This window comes from Microdochium trichocladiopsis, assembly GCF_020744255.1.
Source record: "Microdochium trichocladiopsis strain MPI-CAGE-CH-0230 chromosome Unknown B0I36scaffold_10, whole genome shotgun sequence".
Lineage (NCBI taxonomy): Eukaryota > Fungi > Ascomycota > Sordariomycetes > Xylariales > Microdochiaceae > Microdochium > Microdochium trichocladiopsis.
Genome location: NW_025763553.1, coordinates 2,701,071 through 2,724,743, shown reverse-complemented (window position 1 = coordinate 2,724,743; position 23,673 = coordinate 2,701,071). Strand labels below are relative to the sequence as shown.

Here is a 23,673-nt window from a genome sequence, read left to right as displayed (position 1 = left end):
GGCTTTGTAGGTATCTCGAGTGCAGGCACAAACCAGGACCATGGTGCTGCGGCTACGCCTCTGTTCTTCTTCCAACGCATTATAGCGTATTGCCGTGGGTTTTGTATGAAATTCCGGGCAAAGCACCAACGAAGAGGCCCCTTCCCCAAAGCTTGACATTCATCAAGGTTAACATCGCTCTAGAACATGGCCGGTATATTGCACATCATACTGACGCGGTTTCCAAAGACTCAGGCGGCTAACCGACCAGTATATATGAAGACTCAATCATGATAGAAGTGATTTAAAATCTGACGACGATTCGAGATCGCCCGCACTACCATAACTCCTCCCAATCTGGGCTGCGTATGCTAGTGAAGAGTCCTTCATTGCGAACAGTCGGAGGCTCTCTCGCAGCATAAACCTGCCGTTTCTCTCAGATTCGGCTTCTTAGGTACTGGAGGAACTTGCCCAGGGGTTGACTTGGGTGAAGACCCTCGCCACAAGCATCGCTTTCAGCATGCTGCAACAGACCACTGATGTAATAAAACTCAGCATCACAGCCCCGACAACGGTATTCGAAGTCCGAATCCTCGTCAGCTACGTAGTGCCGGGATTGATAACAATCGAAGGCGACTTGATCCACTCTATCGCTATCGCAACCTGAGGGGCAAGTTCCTGCTTCGAGGTGTAGGACCATAGCTGAGGACCGGACGAACTTGCCCGCACATCCTGCGCATTCGACAGTCCTCTCGAGATGAGTTAATTGATGCTATACGTATCAGCTCAGTACATCATCGGAAATAGGAGGAGAAAATAGAGCCAGGATCTCACATTCTTCAGATTGTTGGGCGAATCGTAATAATTTCCACAACTCGTACATAGGTTATGTACTGCAACATCGTGTTTTACCAGGTCACCTGCTTTGTCGAAACCCCTTTCGCAAGGTCGACAATAGTGGTGAACCTTGGTTAAATGGCTGTCAAGACCCTGCAGCAACAAGAAATCAGGCTTTCGGGGACATTTGACACAGATGTGGTGTTGACTTGAAGCGTAGAAGTGTTGCTGCCTAGCCTGGCAGGAGCGAAAGGCACGATCGCATCGAGTACAAAACGAGTTGGGATGCTTGCTTCGAGTGTGCTGGCGTAGCCCGTCGTCATCCACGAAAGCACGGTCGCAAGTACGCCATTCCCATTAGAGTGGATCATTCGGACGGTAATGGGCTGTGTCGGTCGGCTGTGGATATGTAGTGGATTGAACAGCAAGCTTCGTGTCACAAGTGGGCACGAAAACACCCTAGGTGCGGGGTAAAGCCAGGGGGCCGCCCCAAGCGACTACTGTACTAGCACTATGGCTGATCGCACCTAACTAAGAGGCTGTGGCGCATTGTGGCGCAAATTATCTACTATGGTAGGTCGACCGCCTAACGCATCAGCAGCCACGAATCATGAGTCAACCTTGGCCTTCATTTGAAAGATGATACCTTACGTACAACTTTCACCCTCAGCCTCACATTGTTCGTGCCAACAACGATGAATATGGCGCCACGACTAAGTATATCGAAACATTGTCAGATCGATGCGATGCTAAGCCGAGACTTGCCAGGCCCCGAGATTGTTCAGTCCGTCGGTTGTTCCGCCCGAACCGTTCGTAGACTCCGCCGAAAACGAAAGAACCCTCCGATAACCACCGCCTCCACATCCGCGATTCCATCCAACCCTCTCTTGCGCGTAGGACGAGGGAGCCGCATCACACCGTATATGCAGGATATGTTACGTAAGAAACTTTTACTACAAGCTGATATGTTTCGAAGCGAAATGCGGGATTGGCTTCATGAGAAGACGGGAGTGTACGTATCTCTTTCAGCCATTAGTCGGACACTCAAGGCCATCGGATAGTCGAGAAAGACCTGTCGACGTATTGCTCAGCAGCGTAATCAAGAGCTTCGAAACTTATACTTGCATCGCGTCTCATTTCTCGAAGCGGAACAACTCATCTTTGTCGATGAGTCAGGTTGTGACAAGAAAGCTGGACAAAGACGAATAGGGTGGTCTCCCCTAGGATCTACGCCAGTAAAGGTTGATGAGCTGAATTGTGATGTTCGGTACCAGATACTGCCAGCATACACCGTCAAAGGTGTACTCCTCTCGCGTATCTACGCGGGCTCAACCGACGCCGCTTGGTTTGAAGATTTTGTCCACCAATTGCTTCAGCACTGTCGTCCATGGCCAGAACCTAGGTCGGTTCTCGTGATGGACAATGCGAGTTGGCATAACAAAGACAGGATTGAAGAAGTCTGTGCAGCAAGAGGCGTCAAGGTTCTCGTTTTGCCTCCATACTCTCCTGATTTTAACCCGATCGAGGAATTTTTCTCGGAGTTAAAGGCTTACATCAAGAAGCATTGGAATGAATATCTGGGCTTAATTAGGGCAGACTTCAGCACGTTTTTAAGGCTTTGTGTCAAGGCTGTTGGCTCTCGAGAAGCCAGTGCGCGAGGTCACTTCAGACATGCTGGGCTGATTGTGAAGGAAGTTGAGGACTAGGATGAGCTAAATCGTATTTGGTAGAAATCTTTCTGGGCGCCTCCCTTTGCTGAAGTGTTTCTATCCATTCCTTCACGTCTCGAATCCACGACGTTGCGATGCCTCGCAAGATTCCAGCATCGCCTTCTCGTAGACCTTCAACAGTTTCCTGCTCATGTACATGCTTCAGATCAAGGCCCAGCCGTAGTGTGACCATAGCGACCTTCTTGAAGCTGGCCCTCCAGGCCTCGCAACTTACACGGGCGCAGTGCCAAGTGCAGTATCGCATTATCGCCCCATCTCTAGGCTCAGGGACACGCCATGCGTCCTTGTGAGGACCTCCAGTACTTGAGGCTAGAGCAAGGGTTTGCTCTGATGATCCAGGCCACATGTTGTTGATCAGAATTGGGTAGCTTGGGGAAGACCCCCGTCCCTTGCGCTTGCGGCTATCATCTTTTCGTCGAAGATTATCCAGGTCCTTCTTGTAGATCATATCACGGATGAAGTTCGGGACCTCATTTTGGTCCTCAAATTGATTGCCCTCTTCAGAGTATGCGACGAGAGCTTGCATAACCTCGCCGTCGAGACCAATATGGGCATTCTGCCGCTTTGGGTCTCGAGCAACGAAAGCCAGAAATGGAGGGGAAGTGGAGCTTTTATCGACGCTACATAGTGCTTAACAATATTCACACAGTTCTAAGCCACAAGTGGGTCGATGTGGCCCGTGCGCGAATCGTCTCAATCGAGTTGTTTTGTGGACACTGATTGTGGTCACTACTGTAAAGAAATATGTGGAAAATATGATACGCTGTCTGGGGCCTTGACAGCGCAAAAGACTTCAAAAAGTCACGTCAATCGTGGTGAAAGGGAAGGCTTGTCTGATGGATTCAAATGTTTTTGAAATGTATCTCCTGTATCGTAAGTACCTAGCCATACCCGAGAAACACTTAGCGAAGCGGTGGAAGCTTCGGGCACCATCACATGCCTAAGCGCTGTGGCGTTGGCGCCTGAATGCAAAACCCCGCACCACCCCTGTGGTGGTGCGCCTATCATCTGCCGCTAGGCCTGACGTGTTTCAGGGTCCCCTGCAAAGTGCTCCGCTTTTAGCGGGGCGTCACCTTCCGAGGCAGGCATGCCATGTGTGTTGGCTCTGCTGAGCGGATCCGCCCCTTTGTTGCTTCGTCCTGGAATGTGGAAGATCTTGAATCGGAATTCTCCGAGTTTCTCTGCCCATCGTGCGTGTCGTTGTGTGAGGCGTGTCGTGGTCATGAAGTGTTTGAGTGCCCCGTGGTCGCTCCATACTTTCACCGGGTCTGGGCTGCCGTGCAGCCAGTGCCTGAAATGTTCGAATGTTTTGACCATGGCCATCAGCTCCTTGTCGTGCACTGTGTAGTTCTGCTCGGCCTGGTTGAGCTTTCTGCTGTAAAAGCCGAGTGGGTGTGCGGACCAGAGCGAGCAGGTTGAACACATGGGATGCTGTGCCGACATCACTCCTAGCAACTGCCGCCTCCTTCTTTGACGCTCTTGCGGACTACCTCCAGGACCTAGCGACACAACGGCAAGACACCAGGACGGCCAGTCCTCAGGTTTGCAACCAGAACTGCACTCGGCCCGCAGTCCTGCTTGGACGCTGTGCAGAACACCCGCACGAGGAAGGGCGTGACGTGTGCAACAGCTGCCTTTCTCCGACCTTCACACGCCACAACCGCACCTGCGTGGGCCGCCAATTCACCGCCATCGGACCAAACGGCACGAGCTTCGGGCCCTCGACCAGATCGCCCACGACCCCAAGACGGTTCGCACCTCCAGCCACACCTAAGCGAGAAGATTCCTCGCGCGACTAGGCCACCATCGTGGGAGAAGGAGAGTGTTTGGGGTGTCTGAGCCTTGAGTCGCCACAACAAAAGAAGGCAAAAGGACATTTAGACAGGATCCCGACCAAGAAGTACTTGGTCCTGCATGGATTTATCGAAGTCACCAATCAACCAACCACAACCTCAGTCGCCTTTCGACGTGTACGAACTGCTGAGCTTTGCAGCCAGCAACGTCGAACAAATAGTAGGCGACCCAGAGGGGCTTCGGCGATTCCTGCGCACCTGCGCAACAGTCATCCCAAGATTCGGATTTGACGACGGATACGAGATCCCACAAGAACACCACGTCACAACATCATCTTAGCTCGATAATCATGACGGCCTACTGTAACTAGACACTTAATTTTATCGCAGAGCACACTTACCCTGACTTTGCGAGCATAGCAAGCGCAGCATGCGATGATCCGCTTTCTCTTCGAAGGTCGCTCTTGTCGCAAGCAGATCATGGCTGAGCAACCATCAGCTGCAAGCGTCAGCTGCAGGGACGGGCAAACGGCAATGCGCGCAACAGGACAAAGGTAGTAATTACTCAGCACCTTGGTGAGACTGGAAATGAAGTGAGGGAAGAGTGATGTGCTTATTTGTTGCGAATGTCAATAGTCCGTACTTGTGAGCACCAAGCCGAACCTTTGGACAATACCAGGACTCGAGTCAGTGCCATCTTTCGAGGACCTCTACTGGGCTGCATTCGCCCTTATTTATACTGAGCAAAGCGGGCTTTTTGAACTCCCTGGTCGCGAGAACATCATCATTGGACGGCGCCCTTGCAACAGTGGTCTCCCAGGTGGAGACCACAATGTCTGCCTCGATTGCACGGCACAGCAATCTGTTATGCAGCGCTGGGCATGCATGTCCCCGCGAAGGCTGCGAGTCAAGGGGCGGGCTTTAGCAGACAGATCAAAGCACACAACCAGTGATGATGCTTCGACAGTTGGTGCTGGTGCGTCCGATGACAAACGCGAGCTGCCGGGTGAGTGCGGCGCCCCGTTTGCTATGGATGGGATGGCCTGAATTCGATTTTTCCACCCGTGTATTGTACTGTTCATGTCCACACATGATACTGTGCTCCCGCTAGGCATGGCTGGAAGCTGCAGATGTGACATTGCCCTGAGGAGTGTGCCAAGAAAATTCCGTTGATCTTCAACTTCATGGGCTTTCGCGTGTTTGCTGTCAGTGATGCATCACACAGAAGCATGAGAACCTTGCTCTACATACAGGACAAGAGCTGCCAGGCACAGGGGATCCCGTCCCACATGAGCAGGATCACCACTGAACCAATCATGCTTCGCACCAGCAATACGATGGTCTGTTGTGAACGGACGAGATGCACGGCCAAGGCGCTGATAATGGTGCCTGTCTTGCAACATCTGCATTGTACTGAAGTGAATGGCTGGCGGCCTTTGTGATTTGTGCTAAATTTGGCTTCGATGCATGCGTGAGGGCGCATTGTGCATGCAAACAGCTACAAGGGCGCATTGAGCTTGCATGTGTTCCCAGAAGTGCGCGACGCGTATTTGTGCAGGGCACAGACGAGCACAAAAAGTATGTGACACGATGAGCCCTGGTGATCGCTGGAGGCGGAACACAGAGAAGTACCACAGCTTGGTAGTACTTGACGAGGCGGCTCGATGGTGCTGTGGATTGGCTCACGCTAATCTCCATACGGTTGTATGTAAACAAACCAACAAACCAGTTGTCGTGCGAACCAGTAGCCACGGACAACTGTGGAGCAGTGGTTCAAAGCCGGCCAGCCCGAGCGATGTTGAACCGGGACTGCAAGGAGCACAGCAGGAATATTCGTAGTACATGCCCCGCGGCCCTGCCACTTCCTTCGCCCATCCAAACGCCGTCTCCAAGTCCCCCTCTCATGCTATCAATCCCTCGCAGTCCATCCATCCTTGGCTAGTTTTGGCTCCATTGGCTGCTCTCCCGCTGATTCGAGCGGCTTCCCTGGCGACGCCGGCGTGGCTTCCAAGTTAGAGCTTGATGGCGGTCGTTTCACGAATGTTGCTGGAGTCCATTGAGTGATCAAGGGGTAGATGATTTCTAGGTCATCCCTTGTTCTCGGCCAGCGAGTCTCGTCGTGGGATGTGTACTCGTAGTGCCGCCCCTTCCAGCACACCTGTACGTAGGCGCGAGCGCCATACTTCTTGCTTATCTTGTTAAATCGCTCCGCGGCTCCCTTGCATGATCTGTCGAGGTTCTCCTTGGTTCGGTCACGTTTCTTGGGGGATAGATTAGCCATGGTGATGAGCAGTGGTTGGGGGAAATAGCTGCTCAAGGATACGACAGCAGATGCCACGGATTTAAGGGCGGTCTGAGGGCCCGAAACTGGGCCCTGGCAGATTCGGTCAGCTGTAAAAATAGCCCCGACAATTCTGGCCGGCCCTGAAACACCATTTTGGAGCCTTGCACTGGACCGACTGAACTGCTCCGGGTCGACCCCAGAAATGTGCATCATCGCTCAAGGGGCTCCTGAACGGAGGCAGCAACGCTCCACGGCATTGAAATGCGATTGGGATCTTAGCAGTCACTTCCATCGCATCAAGTATTTGTCAATTAGCTACGGCATCGAGGTGTCTCCGGGCCTCACGAAGGACCTCCTGCATGGAGGCATACAACCCGCTGACTTCTTTCTTCCATCTACCACCACCGGGGAATACCACTCTTCGTAATCGACCGACCCAAGGAATCAAAGCTTTGAAGTAGTTGGTGAAGAATTCCGTCGTAGTCTTCGCAAAAATATCCTCGTCAGATACCGTGCCCATCTTAAGCTTTGCTAATTCCTCCACATCCGCATAATTCCACTTGTCGAATTGGGGAATGATTTCGCTTCGCTCCGGTCCGTTATTGTGAATGCATATCCAAAACAGGACCCAGAAGAAGGACTCGAGGTCGTGCATGAACGAGTGCTTCTCGCCCAGAAGGGCACCGATCGCCATGAAGGCTCTTGTCCCGGTTTTCCCATGTGCTCCCGAGGCCTCCTCGCGTTGCTCCGTGACGGCAAGGTCGAGGTCAATCAAAAACCCTTTCTCTCCACGAATCATCAGGTTGTTTACAGAGATGTCTCTGTGGAGGAGACCGGCTTGTTGTCGCAATGATTTGTGACCTTCAATGCAGTCGCTCAGCACTGAGAGCAGCACCGAAGGCGACTTGGCTTTGTAGATCGGCGTCCCACAATCCTGAACGATGACGCGACGATGCACCCGGTTCGGCAGTGCAGGACCGCTAGCCATGGTTGGTGACGCAGAGCAAGATCGCTTGCTCGGTGGTAGAGGGGCCTCCGTCTGACTGGAGGAGCGTTTCTTGCCAGCAGCAAGACTACTCCGACCTTTCTGGGGAACATCGACCGCACTCGAGCTCCCTGGTTGAATCAACTGATCTGCTCGATAATTGCTCGCTTCTCGGATGTTGATGTTCCCTCGAATATTGCTCAAAACGTCGTCGACCTCGCCACGGACATGAACAGTCTCGTGGTGGTAGTAGCGGGCCACGTTGACCACACCTCTTTCGGTCGCCGTCTTGAGCAACTCGCCTTCTTCGTCCCGTTGAGTGTATTGCCACGAATCTTTGACCACCAACGAGGTCTGAGGGTGGTCCTCTCGGTGGACGCTCCAGCAAGTTGTGGCGCGACCGGCAATGCAGGGTGCCCTCTTCATCCGTTTGTCAATGACGAGTCGCTCTGCCTGGCCGTTTCGGATGATCGAAATAAAGCGTCGACTGCCCTCTGTAGTGATTGTAGGGTCGAAACCGAGGGCCTCACGGTCCATCCAGAGGAAGCCTAGAACCGTGAAGACGAAGCGCAGCCCGTCTTCGTTGATGTCGAACTTGTCGGATGCGATTCCTCCCAAGCGATCAAACTCCCATATTCTCATAAAGGATCCGCAGAGAGTGAAGCCCAGGACAAACCGACGCGTGTCTTGAGCCGCAAGAACTTCCCTGGCATACCTCCCCAGGTCGAGCCATGCTTTAGACTTTGTGTCCGCCAACGGGTTGCTCTTCAACTCTCCTGGAACGAGAATGTGCGACCAATGTAGTTGGGTGTCTTTCAACGCTTTGGGGTCGTCCACGAAACCGATATCCAACTTTCGTTCTGCCGTAGAATCGAGGATCGGTTGGTTGGGTTGCGCCAGAGGCCGCCTTCCATGCGTTGGAAGCGGCAATGTTTCCTCGGCGAAGATTGCCAGCTTCTGGCTTATGTCCGAGAACCACTCCAGGACACAATCTTGGTGTGCGTCCTTTGGCCAGCCAGCCCATCCTCCACAGAAGAGGGGGTCGTTGCCTTTCGTGCACTTGGTGAAGACGACGTGGGACGCAGCGTCCAGCCCGGGTACCCGTCCAAAGAAAACTTCTGGAAGTCGACGAAGCCCAACATAGAGAGGACCGAGCTCCTGCTTGAGCACCCTATCTATGTCGCGTCGGTATTCGGACGAGTTCGCAAAGCCGCTTGTGTTGTGCAGCCACGGGGTTTGTTGGAGGGAGGAGGCGATCGGTCGGGGAGGCGGTGTAGATTCGGCAACGGCCTCGGACACTTCTTCCCAAATCTCGGAGTCATCAGGTTTGTCGGCGACGGCAGCTTTTAGGAGAGGCGTAAGGCGGGAAAGGGTGAAGTCATCAGACCCGATCGCGACACTGAGTCTTGGTAGTTCGATGAAGAGAGTTCTTCCGCTGCGTGAATGGAGTTGACGGGTGGCTGGAAGAATTTGTAGGGTCGGAAGGAGGAGGAGGAGGAGCATTTGAAGATCTGTCAGATAGTTAGAGTACATGTTGAGATCCGCCTGGACGGCTTTCTTACCCTGTGGCCCCAACTCATCTACTGCTTCAGGGGTGCAGGAGATGCCGGCGCTTTCGCAAATCGAACGAAATGATGCCCTGAACGCATCGAGGCCTTTCCCAATAGGGGTGACCTCGATGATCTTGGCCCGTTGGTCTACCATGCCTGGCAAGATGGTGAGGTTGCAAAGCGAAGGTTGACTTGGGTTAGTCGCGTCCGTGTCGCGACGATTGACCAGCCGACATTCTGTCAGCAGAACGAATCACAGGTGAACCTTTGCACAGACCATCGCAAACTCGGGTTATGTAAGCACATCAGGACGAGACCCATCGCAGCATCCCGGATTCTGGCCCAGCTGGCGGGGCCAGAAACTGCTGCTTATCCAGCGCCTGGCCACCTGTACCCGGAACTTATTACTGTGCGAATACTGTAGTGCAGCAATATGTCTCAGGAAATTCGCACTATCTGATGGCCAGCTATTTGGTACCGTGACTTTAGGATCATTCCCTGCTGCGAAGGTGCGGGGCAAGTGGATTGCTATGTATCGTACTACATACGCTTGCCTGGCTTGGGGCATGGTTGCACTGAGTCGTGGCGCTGTATTCAGTTTGCTAATACGGGAACAGAGAAGCGTGCCTCAACGGCTTACACTGCCGCGATATGCTGCAAGCCATTTCTGGCGAGGACTTATTGTGCGGCAGCTGGCACTGTACACGCCACAATGCGCCACAATGGTTAGTCTGTGCGGAAATCGCAACTAATATGGGTAAAGTGGACACTGATTGTGGTTTCTACTGTACGTTATTCTAGTTCTAAATAGATTATTCTTATCGTTTACAAATAGACTTAACTAGGCCTTTATATCTCTTAAAATAAAGAAGTTACAGAGGTTTAAAAATCTCTATATAAGCGGCGATAAGAAATGACCCGTTCACCCGTGTGACCCGTTCACATGTGGACTACGTTACCTAATCCTATTTATACTTCTTTAAAGAATGTGACGGCGAGTTAGCCGTTGATTTCGGTGGCTCCTGCTCACCACCTTCCTGGATGCTGGAGGGCCACCAAAAATGGCTCCCAACCCAATGCTTAAGAGGCCGGGCCTGCGCATCTCCAGCGATACATTCCGTTTGTCGAAAGGATTGCGAATCTATCGCCTACCAGCCTATCCTGCTCCGACGACCGGAATTGTCTCCCTTCTCTGCCCTCCTACGCTCAACTTACCGACTGCACCGGTCGTCATCGCACGAAGATGGCGCGTCACCCGCCGCAGACCTGACGACGATTCGGACGGTTCGAACTCGGACTCTCCAGACGACGTGTCCTTGTCGGACGAGGATGAGGGGTTCGATGTCGAGGTCGATGATGCCGGTTATGAGACCAGCCCGACAGACATTGACGACGAAGAAAGCAACGATACCGGTGACCTTGGCGACGATTGTGACGACTTTGATATAGAAGACCAGGTGCAGCCGTTCGACGGAAATCTACATCCTCGAGAGTACTACCTCAAGCAACTGAAAGAGTTCAACAAGGCCGCCTTCGATGATGAAGATTACAGTGAGGGGAGTACCATACTTCTCGATGGAATAGAAGAGCTGTGGAATAAGTAGGTGGCCTGAACGGTCGTGCTTCGACTGCTTGGTTCATGCTGACAATCTGTAACGTAGGTATTGCGCGTGGTTCGAGTACGACCCGCAGGAATCCTTCGAGTCCGTCTCGCTCGGGTCCCTCTAGAACTTCTTCGACTGGCTGCTGGGCCAGAAGGCCGGCAAGAATGGCAGGAAGAAGCGGGGAACGAAGAAGAGCAGCTCACTCGGGACGAACTGGAAGGTGTACCGGCTCGTCTACGAGAAGGCCACCGGCGCGAAGCTCGATGCGAAACTGAATCGGAACATGCACAGGGTGCTCAAAAAGCTCGCCAAAAAGCATGGGCTGAGCGACCAGAAGCGCGAGAACAGGTGCATGACGGTCGAGGACCTTAAGCAACAAGTCGAGACGACGCTGGGCACGACGGAGAAGTCCTTCTCCCTGGGAGAGCTCCGAATTCTCTGCGTCCTGTTCCTCCTACTGCTCGCTGCTACCGGCGCTCGCCCTGCCTCGGTGCTCAAACTCCACTACCGAGATATCCGAGTCGTACTGGCCCGAGACCTAGAGGGCGGTCCGCATAAAGTCCTAATTACGTTCACGCTGGAGTTCACCAAGACTTATCTTGGTACTAAAGATGCGTATGTGCCTAGCCCTAGCCGGGGTGTGCCGGGGCGACTGGCGCTTCGTAGGTCTACGTGTGCTGACGCCATGTTAGGAAGACCGTGACCCTCCCTGAAGTCATGTTCGACGACTCCCTTATGCTCAGCCCCCACGTCTTCCTCGAAGGTATCCTCTTTAGGCATCGGGCCTTCGAAGCACCGAGTCTGACCCGCCCTGATGCAGTAAGCAGGCTCAACATCCACCCGGGCGAGTGGGAGTTACCTTTGCCGCTCAAAGCAAGCATGGATGATGTCTATATCTTCCGTCGAGCCGTCAAGACGCTGGTCGGATACGACATGTCCCCAACCGAGCCCATCAGTCCTGCAACGATCGCTGGGTGGGTAAGAAGAGTTGGCGAGGTCACAGGGTTCGAGGTCCCGACGATTCCATACAACCTACGATATAATGCTGCCAATGTGTTTGATAGAAGCAGTATGTTTCTGATTATAACTACGTGACGAGTTATCCTCACTAACAACTAGATAGGTAATGTGAGCGACGCAACCAGAAATCTCATGCTGGACCACGCGAACTCGAATCCGTTCCAGAGGCACTACCTCGGGCACCAACTTGCGGTCGACCCGTACGCACTCATCCGCGGGCTAGAGCCGCAGAATGCCCTGTGCAAAAGTCCTGTAGTATCGGCCATTCCATCAGCAAACGACGCCCCGTGAATCTGACGATAGATCAGGCAGCATCCGTCAATTCCCACCCTGGTATCAAGAAGCTAGCCTGCAAGGTCAAGGAGTTACGCCAACAAGCAAAAATCTCACGTAAAGCCATGCAGAAATACAAAAAGGCGCATGACAAGCTCCGGAGCGCTCAGCAGACGCAGAGAAGGGCACTCCAGGACTAGATTAGAGAACAGTGGACCAACAAACAGGCAGTGATCGACATTGAGAACCAGCTTGCCGGGCTTGGCTTCGTTGAGGAACGGGCCATCCGGAAGTCTAACCGTCCGAGACGCCCAGCCCAGAAACGGCTAATGGACGCACTCACGGCTCCGGTCGAAAACACAGTCGAGGGCCAACACCGGCGAAGAGATGTTGCCATCTACGCCGTGATGGCCTATTGCGTCGTGGTGGAAGGGCCGGCTGTACGGCGCCCCAACACTTCCGGGGCGGGGACGATGCAGCGGTCTTCCGTCAAGAATGAGCCTCGAGAAGACGGTCGTTATGCAGAAGACGGGCGTCATGCGGCTGTGTTGTCTGTCTTCATAGCAAGTAAGGAGGAGAGGCCGAGGAGATGCTTCCTTTGCGTAGGCCTAGCGCTCCGCTTGGAACCGGATGACCCTTGCATCGAAGAACTCACGCACGAATTCTACAGTGCCGGCGACGTAAGTAAGCACTTCCGACGGAAGCACTGAAAAACATCCGAGAGGGGGACGATAAAGAGTGCGGAGCTTGCTGCATGCCACTAGACCATAAGATGCATCTCCAACGTCATGCGCTTCAGATCCACGGCACGGTATCCTAACATCATCCGTCTACCAAGAGTGACATTTGCCACTTGCCCTGTCAAGTGAACTCTGCCTTGCTCAGTTTTGTACTGTTTTATATCTTTTGATATATTCATCTTGTCTACACCCGAGAGCATGTACCACTACTATGCCAACTGATCCTGAAATCGTCGCCGAGCCAAGCCTCCATCCTTGTATCGGCCAGCCTCGATCCTCGCCTAGATCTTATCGTGGCGGTACTGAGACTAGAGAGGCGGCAGGGTATTGAGAGATGGAGCAAGACGGCCAGGCCTCACGCCCGCCATGAAGCCGCCCGTAAGCCTGCCAAGCATAGACGCATGTCGAACGGTTCAACTACAGTCAAAGACGTCTTCGAGGAGCTGTGGGCCTTGAGCAAACGAGAGAAGCTTGCGGACTGAATCGCCGGCCTTGTTGTCTCGATCCGTAAAAGCTGTCGTTTCCAAAATCTTCATATATCGCTGTACCTCCTCTGGTCCGTAGTCCTTGAGGACTCCCTGACACTTTTCCGTGACGCTGTGGAATGGGGGTGGGCGCGTTGTGGTTGTGGTTGTTGGTCGGAGCTGGCGGTTCTTGAACAACAAAAGCAGCATCGCTATATCGGGTGCTTCAAATGTCTTGAAGCACACTCCGGCGACACTGAGGGCTGCTTGTATGTCCAGCTTGGTTGTTAATTGCTCGGCGGACCACCTCGATCGAAGACTTCGCACCCGGTTTGTCCATGAGCTCTTTTCAGATTCTTCCTTAAACTCGGGATACAGGTCATGCAGCCCGGCTTTGATGAGTTGGTCAAGAGAAACTATAGAGGACTGCCCCTTGTGATGTACTTGTCCCTGCGAAAGAAACTCCCCGTTGTCGTAGTCTTCGCGATTGAGACGGAAGTCGAAGAATTCATTCATTCCCTCGTCATGTTTCGCGGTTTGGCGATAAGCACGCAGCAACGTCATGTCGCGGGCGAACTGGCCACGGGGAAACTTCCTCGTGTCGATTGCGCAGATCTTGACCTCATCTTCCCCGCAGCGACGATGATGGCATCGCCAGACAGCGTACTGGATGACAAACAACAGAGAGCTGCTCCATGACATCAAGTTATCGCTCTTGTCTCCACCTCCAAAACACAACTTGGTCAAATGCCCATGCAGCATCCTTATAGACACTTCTGTTGGCTTCGAAAGGATATCGACTCTGCTGTTCGATTCGTCGGAGATGCTCTCCACGGAAGCGACAACATCTTCATTACTCCGCACAGAGCTCGCTTGGTCAAAGGTTCGGAAGAGGTATCGCGGAACGTCTGTCAAATGGCATTGAGAAAGATGACTCGCCGGAGGATAGAATAGCGTGGGCCCATTGTGACATCTTTGAAGCGCTTTAACCCAAAAGCCGATCCAGTTCTCCTTCTTCTTTTTGTGTTCCTGCTCCTTTCTCTCGGCCTTAAGTCTGCGGTTGTAGCGAAAGGCATTGGCGTAAGCCTCGTCAACTTCCAGACGATTCTCGTGCTCGTAATACTCCTCACTCTCAAAGTCGGGATCGTAGGGCGATTCGAGGCAGGTTTCATCTAGGGAGTCGGCGTAGTTGTCAAAGTTTAGGGTGCCGGATCTTTGAAGAGACTCGCTGTAACAACGCTCCAGTATCTCGCGCAGGACGCTGCCCTCGTCGGTGGTGCTGCTGACGACATCTTGGGTGATGCCCCGCAAATGGGCATCGAAATGGGAGAGCAGTTTCTCTGCTGTTGTCCCTGGACCAGCCAACGATTTGATTTGCGATAGGATGTAGCAGTCGAATGCATCGCCAAAGGTCACCGTGATGTCGGCAAGAGCTTTGGCTCTTCTTCTGAGGGAAACGAGGTGCGTAAAATCATGGCCGGGTCCAGAAATTTTGTCGGCCGCTGAGAGAAGTCGTTGCGCGTGTGAGGTGGTGGCTTCGGTAGCAAGTATTAACGCTTTAGTTGCGCCCACAAGATTCTGTTTTGGGTTTGCTGCGCGACGAGATCGCAAACTAGGCAAGTCAGTCGTGCCATTGGCGAGGCTCAATCCTTGGATTGAGGCAAGAACACGGTCGATTTCTTCCGCCATGGTGTAGCAAGTGTGCTTTCCGAGACAGGATGATGGGTGGTCGCTTAGAGAAACGTCCTTGATCGCTCTCATCTTGCACACCGCGTTTCCGAACTGGACGCCAACGCTCATGGAACCTCATCGAATTCGATAGAGCTAGATCACGCATATGATAGGTCATTGGACCGTCAGGGGCTTCGCGATAGGCTGCCCTGTTTCGAGCTTTGTGCGACTGCAACTTCACTCCAAGTGGAAGGCGGCTCGTCCACGATTTACACAGAGTACAATTCGTTATAGAGTGGCTTACAGCAAAGTACAAAAGTGGCATGTCATTAGCGGGCTTAGTCTATCCATGGCGTTCCGCGGCCGGCCATTTTAGACCGGGTACCTAGCAACGGGGAATCCGGTGGGAATTTAAACCCTCGATAATTGCGAGGTATAGTTGGGCATCATCATTATTAGGAGGAAACAAGGAGACGCAAAGCAAAGCGGGGTTGTGCCCATAGAAAAGCTAAGTGGCAGAATAGCCCCCCCGCCCAACTCTTACCGTCTTCCTCAAAAGACTTAGCGCTCAATCCCCACCTCCCAGGCCAAGCAGCCACGAATTGGATTGAGCCACTCCTCAGGGCACTGCGATGCTCTGGCTATTGATCTGCAACAAGGATGCGAACATAATAGATCCACGGTATGGCCCATAGGGCTGATGCACCCGTCGCTTCCCGTACCCTCGGTTTTAGTTTAGGTTCCTGCGCCATACGTGGTGCAACTGATGAAACCCCTGGCCTCCACATTCTCTTGAATTAGACTAATCCGTACACTAATTAAATAGTTTCCAAGTTGAGGATTACCCGTATTGTCCGGCTTCGTTCCTCAAGGCTCCCTCGGCAAACCGCCTGCGGTTTGCGTCCCCTGTTTCGTCTGCGAGAGCCAATGACATCGCCCCTCTAAGGCCCACACTTAGTGGTGGAAAACCCACCAGCGAATGTGGGCCACCACCCATTCACAGACAAGTCCCGAGTTCTCTGACAAGCCCTCAAGGCGAAAACTGAATCACCTGGACCCCCCTACAGTACGACCTGGCATGTGTCCAGGCATGCGAGTGCGTCATACCCTGTGATGCGTCGTTGTGCTACCGGCGGCGGAGTAAGCTAGCTCATGCGGGAGGCCTAACAGGACCTCCCCCAACGTGTCTCAAAGACCCTTCTCGACTGTGTTCAACTAGTTGCGCATGGACAATGCACACAGGATTTGGCTGAGACCGTATGCAGACCGAACACCGCTTGAGCCTTTGCCTCAGCTCCGAGACACCATACACACTGTTTTGACCAACGCGCGAGAAGCGGTTTGCGTCTCCTGTTTCGCAAATGGGGGTGTTGGCCCCACACCTCCTTCATCAGCGCGTCAGACAGCCGCGCAAACAATCGGGAGGCAGGGCCAATCAGAGCCACCATCACATGCTCTGAGGCAAACCAGCAGGGCGCGTACAGCAGGTGTGTTTGTGGCGACACACACATCACCAATACCCTTCAGGAGACCAATCAAGTTGAGTCCTGAGCCGCCCTGTACTCGGAGCAGGGTGCACACCGGGGAAACGCGCCTCCTCAGGGAGGCCGAAGGCCGGGGCACAAAGCGTGGAATGCGATCGAGCTCGAACAGGGACGCTGGCCACCATCCTTGTCCAGTCAGGCAGTGCTTCGTAGCGACCTACTATAAACTCCCGGTATCGCGGGCCCCAGAGTGCGGAATCCTCGCTTTTGCGGACAGACTCCTGTGTCTGAATTATTATCCGATATAAGCCTGGGGTCAATGTTACAGTGCAGTTGGTGGCGTGTGTAGTGGTTGGCCTCCAACAGGTAAAACGCATGCACGTCCGTATTGCTTTGGTAAAGACGAAAACCTCCCATATTGTTGAGGCTCCCGGATTAGCTGCCGTTGCTTGGCCTCCCTGTGACACAGAAGTCCAGTGTCAGTAAATTATTGTACGGCAATGATAGCTGTTGTTCTTGTCCAAGAAGATGCACAGACCTGTGGCTCTTTCTACGCTATCAATCGCGATATAGCGGATGGAGCGGAGAGTCGTCAACTGCATTTCGTCCTCCCAACCACTGCAACCCCGGTGAGATGGTAGGCTAAGGTCGATGTACTCCGTCGGCCGAAAGAAGGGGTGCGCAGTCACCCCAGACTTACCCCGGCTCTGAGACCCATCCCTTCCACTCGCTATGACTGGCTGCAACAGAGGGGCTCGAACACTCTGTTGGTTGCTACGGCTGTCCGGAAGAGCCGCGATCCCTGCTCCTTATCATAGGGCGGGGGCCGCTAGAGCTAGTCCACAACGCGGCGGGGAGCAACGGCACTGGTTGACGTGGTGCAGGAGAAGATATACAGCCGCGGGCGGCAGGGGAGCAGTGCACAGTGACACTGCCGAGGCGCCCCAAGGTAAAACTGGCGCATATCCACCACGAGGATCACACAAATGCGCCAGTTTTTGGCTGGACCCCACCCCCCCACCCCCTACCCCCTTGACTTGACGCATCCAGCCGTGTTTGTTAATGACACAACTGCCCAGTCCCAGTGCCCAAGCTGTGCAGGCATTTGTTGTACTGTAACTTATTCGTGCCTGTCCTCACCGTTGTTCCTGACACGAACCAAGCGGGCCTCACAACGCTGATGGCCCTGTGGGTCAGTGTGCCACAGCATCCATTGCCAGCAGACAGGGCACTCCATGGAAGTGCGCCAAGTGTCTGCTCTGCTACCATCCGTCGACATGCAAGGTGCGGAGTCTAGGTGTCAGTTCTTGTGAGAGAAGAATGTGCCACTCCGATTTCTATCCATCACGGCAAGAAGCGAAAAGGTGATGCGTGAAGCTGGGTAACTCAAAATTTGGGTCGACAAACGTGGGGCGGCGTGCTCCAAATCTACGCCTCCACACTCTTCTCCTCGCTAACCCGGCTTTCGATCGCCTTTCCACAATATGGTCCTCTGCTTGAGTCACGACCCGTTCTCGTAACATTTGTCCTCGACAAGGAGCGACATAACAGTTTCCCGCTATATGCTCAGTATTCGAATGCACGTGTAGTGATTGTTGGCGCTGGGAGAGATGAGCTGCTTTATGAAGATCAAAATATCCTTGGATGTTGTCAGCCGTACCCGCAGCCTTATGTAATCTTCGGTCCTGATCTTCTCGGCGCGACCCCGCATGGGTACTTTGGCCGTGTGTTCCATTTCACCTGTCGATCCTTTTGTTAGGCTGCTACAGCTACAGTAATGTACGGTAGTGACCACAATGAGTGTCCACTTTGCCCATATTAGTCGCGATTTCCGCACAGACCAGTTATCGTGGCGTATTGTGGCATGTACAGTGTCAGAAACGGCTTGCAGCATACAGGGGGGGGCCGGTTGTGGATACGTAATCATCAGATGAAGGCGGGGTCGCCGTTGAACAGCCCAGTAAACCCCGCTCTCGGGTGCTGCCGAAGCTCGACCATCTCCCTGCCATCCTCCAACCAACATTCTCCAAGAAAGTTTCAACTTCATAGACAGATACTGTACAGTACTGCCGGCTGTCCCCTACATGGTTGGCAATACGAAATCAGCGGAGCAGGGTAGCGGTTAAAGGTTCGCGCTTCTATGCTGGGATATACCAGAGCTCTTTCTTCCGTATCGCTGCTAAGATCACGAGGCTCTGCCGCGAAGTTGGTGGTCTTTCAGGATCGAGGCCACACTTCTGCCTTCTTATGTCAGTTCTATTTTCGAAATAGCTCTTTAAAAGAAGCCATCATCACCCCAGCGCTCAGGGAAGGCAAATGGACCTGTGACCACCCCAAACCTCCGCCACGCTACGCAGAGGTATGTGAATCCTACATGCTGTACTATACTAGTATCTGATTATCAAGACTGGTGAAATTTCTCCAACCTGGCCCGCCCCTTCCACAGAGTCCAAGCCCACAGACCATCCACCACCAGGATATCCACAAAGCTGAACACCAGACTGCCCCCAAACACCAGGGAGTGATACTTCCACGCATCGGCCTCGACGAGATCCACTACCTGGCACGCGATCGCCCACGGCAGCACGTACAGTAGGTTGCTCGCCAGGCTCTGCCAGAGATACCACTTGGGTCTCGTCGCGAGCAGGACCGTCGCGAGCTGCGTCGACACCGCGTAGAAGATGTAGCACCAGTCAATCGTGCGCCACATCTGCGCCGTGACGTCGGCGACGGGCGCCGCGCCGCCGCTGAGATACATGGCAAAAGGGCGGGCGCCGAAGATGGAGAGGAAGATGCACAGGGGCACCTCGACTGTGAGTGCGCAGCCCACGGAGATGAGAGCGGGCTTGGTGATGCGGAAGATGTCTGCGGGTCTGGCTGATGTCCTTGTGGAGGCGGATGATGTGGACATGTTGCTGCTAATGCTTTGTCGCCAGTTGCCCCAGCGGTGGCCGATGAAGGTGAGCGACGTCGCCTCGAGAGCCTGCACGGGGACCATGACGAGACCCCAGCGGATGGTGTTGAAGATGCCCCACGCCGTGGCATATGTGCTGCCCAGAGCCACGATAGTAGTGACCAGCCAGAGGTACAGGACGTTGCGGATCAGTGACTCGAGGAACGTCAATATACCAGCGCGAGCGAGGACGAGGAGCGCAGTCCAGGTGGGTACCACGCTCCTATTGCTGTTTCTGTCACTTGGGTTGGTGCTTGGAAGTGGCCCAGCAACATTCATATCCGAGAGGTCATGCTCTGTGCTGAGTCTCCTCATCGCCGGTTTTGTATGGAACAACAGGAAGTATCCTAGTCCAGAGAATGCAGAGGACAGATTGCACGCCAGCTGGATTCCAGCCTGAAGATTGACACTTGGTGTCACGGATGGGACATGGAAGGTCGAGATGAGCAGCATGTCGAGCAGGATGTTGACCGCAAATTTGATAGAGCTGATGACAAGCGGGACATCAGGCTTGTCCAGCGCCCTAGTGCCGGCCGCGACAGCTGTCTCGATCGTCGAGCTGAGCGCCGAGAAGGCGGACAGGCGGATATACGTGATGCTCTGTGCCCTGGCCTCTACAGGTACGAAGCTCTGAGCGAACTGTTCTGCGGCGGCAGCGAACACGATGCTCATGATCAAGCCTAGCAGGGCTTGAAATGCGATGAGGGTATGCGTAAGGCGCAGTCGCTCGGCCAGGTTCCGAGAGGCTTTGTCACCGATGATGACCCATGCAGCGCGTGGAAGGCCCTCGTTGAGCACTTCGGCGAAGACACCGATGTATGTGTAGCTGTCGGTCGTGACGACGAGGGAGGCATCGATGTTTGCAACCCAAAGTTTCGACAGTGTCCCGTACAAGGCCGGGAGCAAGAATGAGGCTATGTTGAACAGGAGGGCGCCGAGGTAGGTGTTGCGACGAAAGCGGAGATTGCCGTTCGTCTTGACATGATCGTTGTCGGATCGGTCGCGGGCCGACTCTGGGACAGCCTCATGCTGCCCTGAAGAGGCAACTCTGTGGAGAGTATCAGTGTCGATCAAGTGGTTGTCCGACTTCATCTTGGTGTAGGCGTATCTCTGGTACTGGGAGATGTTGACCATTGTCTTGGGAGACGACAGGCGGAGATGATTACCACCAGGGCTTCTCTCCATCAATAAATATCTCCGCGGTGTACTGAAGTGGCTGCAATGAAGACAATGGGGTATGGAAGCTGAGGGGTAGGACAATCCTCACAACCTGTCGGCCTCCCGCATTGTCAGCATAAAGTTCGAACAATGGTGGCCAATCGCGACAGACTCCAAGCATCTGCCAAAAGCTTAGTCTGGAAACAACCCCATGCCCTAAAGAGGGTGCTACCCATTTCCCCTGAACGCAACCTCTACAGAAGATGCACACCAGGCACAATTTCCCTTACTTATTGCAGACTGGTGTCCTACTTTATGATTTGTTGTCTTCTGCTCGAAATCACCTTTCGATAAAGACGAAGAAACTTCACTCGGAGTTGCTGAGAGCAAAAACAGCAGTTGCTGGGCTGCTGCGATTTCGGTCCCGAAGGCTGTGACGCCAGTGGCCAAGAGCCTTGGGTTGTCGAGCACCAGCTTGTGCGGACGACGTATACAGATGCCACTTGCGTACACCTTTTGTGATGAGAGTACTGGCCTCCCCCCCAGAGACCCTGACCCCAAGCGAAACCTTGGAACCCACGCAGCCTGGTTGCTGGCCATTCATCGCTTCATCTCGAGGGCGTGCGACTCGGGCTCCGCCCCCCGGGACAAAGGCACCGCTGGCATGCTCGCCACCGGAGCACCCAAGCTGTCGACGGGCCCAGCCGGCGCTGGGCGCCTGTCTGGATGGGGATGGGGTGCGAGGTGGTGTTTTTTTCTGCCTGTCGCTGGCCGTCGTCCTTGCGTCATAGTGGTCCCCACTGCCCCTGCCCGCCGAGCACATCGTGAACCCGCCATATCCGCGGCCACGAGCTGACTGGCTCGGGCTGGAACTGTTGTCCGGACAAAGAAATCAAAAACTAACCAATTCCCCGGTGCTTCGGTCTCTGCATCTTCCAGGCCGAGCCACTTCTCATCCACACTGGCACACCAACGACTCTCCTCTTCTCGAGACATCCCCGACTCCCTTGTCAGCAAGCAGCCGGCCTATCGCAATCCAGCTCCCACCAGCGAAGTCCACCGCTGCAGACGGCACGCCTGTCCGCACCCCGCCTGCACCACTCTCCGCCCGTGGCGATCTCCCTGGGTACGTTTCGCCGCCGAGATAAACATGACCTCCCCGGCACTTTTACTGTTCCTCCTGTTTGAGTGCACTCGTCCCCACTCTCCGCAGCATCTGACAAAGAGCCCACGCCTGACTAACACCCTGTTTTCCTATTTGGTAGAGGCTACTTTCCACTTCACGAGGAGCAGACCAGGACCTACCAACCTCATCCTTTCCACCTGGATGCCACAAAAGCACGCAAGCGATCCATCCAGATCGCTCACAAAGAGTCCCAGTCACCCACCACCCTCCCAACTTCTTCAAAGACTGCAGACTCCAGCTATTTCGCCGCAACTGCGCCCGCATCAGCATCGCCCACCATGGCTCGGTCGTCCAATCTCAAGGCTCCAGAGTCCAGCAGTAGCCGTATCCGCGCCTCGGCGGCCTCGCCAACATCGTCCAGAACCACTACCCCGGTAGCGGCTTACAACCCAGGACCATACTCCGAGAACCCGCTGCCCATGGGCAAATACTATCCTTCAAACTATGAGCAACGAAAGGCCGATAAACATGGCCGGCAGTTGTCGTCTTCGTCTTCGTCCAAACATGCGAGATCTCCTTCAGCTACTGGCTCATCCGGCCGTGAGCACATCGGTCCAGGACAACCCCGGCACGAGTCAGATGCGAAACGGAGGATCCAGCAGTACCAGCCGGATATGATTGCTCAAGCGACGTTGGCACTCAACAACGGGAGCCTGAGTCCAGCTGCATTGCAGTCGTTGAGGTCCATTGGTTTCGAAAGCATATCCAACTCGAATCCTTCCAAGCCTCGATTAGAGCCTCTCGGAAGTCCTGGGCCAGTCACACCCATGGAACTCGGAGGGTCCGATGGCTATCTCTCTGCTCATGGACCCGTAGATGCCGTTCAAGCTGAGGAGATAGCGAGAGTCATCAGAGCTGAAGATGAGCGCAAGCGAAGAGAGGGTGCCATCTCGCCAGCAGTCGAACTCGGACCCATCACTTTCTGACCTGGGCATAAGGAGCATACGGCAGCCGGGCATGAATCAGCAAGACTTGTGGTCTTGAGTTTCGGCCTTGGACAACCACTCAAAAGTCTTCAGTTTTGTTTTCAGTAACGTAAATGCATAGCGAGTGGGCCAGCATAGCGAGTGGGCCACCCCCACCACATCTCGAGAATCAAAACCTCGTCAGCAAAACCAAAACGTCTTGAATTGATATAAACTAATTGCTATCTTCGAGTTCAGACCCTAGAGTAACTATTTGGCAAGTTCTCGCATTATGGCCAGTCATCCCGCAGGTACCACAGCGGCGCTGCGTTGGCGTAGTGCCGCCTGCATGACCTCGATTTTCTTGCGTTTCCTGTGTTATTTGAGTGTTCACCTCTCTCTGGGCTATAAGGTCCTGTCCCTCGCCTAGAGTCATGCTCTGGCCTTTCCGGAGACGTGTTTTCTTAGCTCTCCGGCGCTTACTAAGTACTGCATTCTCGTCTTCAAGCATCTTCATCCTTGCCTCCATTAGGGCGAACCGGTGCATGATCCCCTTTGCTCCCTTCGTGAACTGCTCAACTGCTTCAATAATTGACGTTGGAGAGCTTCCCTGCTGACGAGAGATCCGACGTTTGATGAAATTAGACTGTGAACGGGCTTCCATAGCGGTGGTGGGCGTTCGGGAAGTCCATGGCTCCGGTGACGTCCGAGGCGTCCTCGAGGGTGTTGGCGTCTTGAACTTCACATCGAGCTTGGATAAAACGGCTTCAGGGTCATAGGGTACAAGTCCCGCCCCTCTGAAGCCTCCCTGGATGTTTTTTTCCGTCATTGTCTGCTGGAATGCCGCTAAAAACGAGGGGAGGAAGTCCTCCTTGCTGATATGCGTTGTACCCGCCTTCATCTTAAGCTCAATTTGCCGACCGTATGCTTTCTTCAGCGGACCAAAACAGCCAACATCGAGAGGCTGGAGTATATGAGACGAGTGAGGAGGCATACAGAGCGTAATAATGTTGTTGTCCTTACAGTAGGGCTCGAATTCGACCGAGTGGTGACTTTC

At 53.9% G+C, this 23,673-nt stretch overlaps 9 protein-coding genes across 9 annotated transcripts; 2 read left to right on the top strand and 7 right to left on the bottom strand.

Moving 5' to 3' along the window:
- Positions 1-144: 144 nt before the first annotated feature.
- Positions 145-1,953, bottom strand: B0I36DRAFT_394255 (uncharacterized protein; the record flags this gene model as incomplete). The annotated part of the gene is made up of 3 exons (XM_046161490.1): positions 145-751; positions 814-1,108; positions 1,889-1,953. 3 exons carry the CDS (start codon positions 1,951-1,953, stop codon positions 416-418), a joined length of 696 nt encoding a protein of 231 aa, XP_046007781.1. The 3' UTR covers positions 145-415.
- A 473-nt stretch (positions 1,954-2,426) lies between these two features.
- On the bottom strand, positions 2,427-4,757 carry B0I36DRAFT_354214 (uncharacterized protein; the record flags this gene model as incomplete). Its single annotated transcript, XM_046157281.1, has 3 exons — positions 2,427-2,528; positions 2,761-3,166; positions 4,741-4,757. 3 exons carry the CDS (start codon positions 4,755-4,757, stop codon positions 2,427-2,429), a joined length of 525 nt encoding a protein of 174 aa, XP_046007780.1.
- A 119-nt stretch (positions 4,758-4,876) lies between these two features.
- On the bottom strand, positions 4,877-5,956 carry B0I36DRAFT_33149 (uncharacterized protein). Its single transcript, XM_046154988.1, has 2 exons — positions 5,591-5,956; positions 4,877-5,528 (listed from the first exon to the last, which is right to left on the bottom strand). The coding sequence occupies exons 1-2, from the start codon at positions 5,820-5,822 to the stop codon at positions 5,074-5,076; spliced, it is 687 nt and encodes a 228-aa protein (XP_046007779.1). The 5' UTR covers positions 5,823-5,956; the 3' UTR covers positions 4,877-5,073.
- B0I36DRAFT_334787 (uncharacterized protein) lies at positions 5,942-6,789 on the bottom strand. Its single transcript, XM_046155386.1, has one exon. The coding sequence runs from the start codon at positions 6,618-6,620 to the stop codon at positions 6,249-6,251; it is 372 nt and encodes a 123-aa protein (XP_046007778.1). The 5' UTR covers positions 6,621-6,789; the 3' UTR covers positions 5,942-6,248.
- A 141-nt stretch (positions 6,790-6,930) lies between these two features.
- B0I36DRAFT_252806 (uncharacterized protein) lies at positions 6,931-9,312 on the bottom strand (the record flags this gene model as incomplete). Its single annotated transcript, XM_046150709.1, has 2 exons — positions 6,931-9,119; positions 9,171-9,312. 2 exons carry the CDS (start codon positions 9,310-9,312, stop codon positions 6,931-6,933), a joined length of 2,331 nt encoding a protein of 776 aa, XP_046007777.1.
- Positions 9,313-10,179: 867 nt separating this feature from the next.
- B0I36DRAFT_425164 (uncharacterized protein) lies at positions 10,180-12,765 on the top strand (the record flags this gene model as incomplete). The annotated part of the gene is given in 8 exon segments (XM_046162314.1): positions 10,180-10,758; positions 10,820-10,865; positions 10,887-11,054; positions 11,067-11,377; positions 11,455-11,831; positions 11,886-11,982; positions 12,039-12,172; positions 12,263-12,765. 8 exon segments carry the CDS (start codon positions 10,220-10,222, stop codon positions 12,763-12,765), a joined length of 2,175 nt encoding a protein of 724 aa, XP_046007776.1. The 5' UTR covers positions 10,180-10,219.
- A 443-nt stretch (positions 12,766-13,208) lies between these two features.
- B0I36DRAFT_388233 (uncharacterized protein) lies at positions 13,209-15,002 on the bottom strand (the record flags this gene model as incomplete). Its single annotated transcript, XM_046161233.1, has 1 exon — positions 13,209-15,002. Exon 1 carries the CDS (start codon positions 14,946-14,948, stop codon positions 13,209-13,211), a length of 1,740 nt encoding a protein of 579 aa, XP_046007775.1. The 5' UTR covers positions 14,949-15,002.
- A 3,426-nt stretch (positions 15,003-18,428) lies between these two features.
- Positions 18,429-19,869, bottom strand: B0I36DRAFT_334777 (uncharacterized protein). The gene is made up of 2 exons (XM_046155385.1): positions 18,821-19,869; positions 18,429-18,773 (listed from the first exon to the last, which is right to left on the bottom strand). Exons 1-2 carry the CDS (start codon positions 19,818-19,820, stop codon positions 18,718-18,720), a joined length of 1,056 nt encoding a protein of 351 aa, XP_046007774.1. The 5' UTR covers positions 19,821-19,869; the 3' UTR covers positions 18,429-18,717.
- Positions 19,870-21,463: 1,594 nt separating this feature from the next.
- B0I36DRAFT_334768 (uncharacterized protein) lies at positions 21,464-22,744 on the top strand (the record flags this gene model as incomplete). The annotated part of the gene is made up of 2 exons (XM_046155384.1): positions 21,464-21,651; positions 21,791-22,744. Coding segments are annotated over 2 exons (1,035 nt in total), but the record flags the coding sequence as incomplete, so codon positions are not given.
- Between the last annotated feature and the right edge of the window lie 929 nt (positions 22,745-23,673).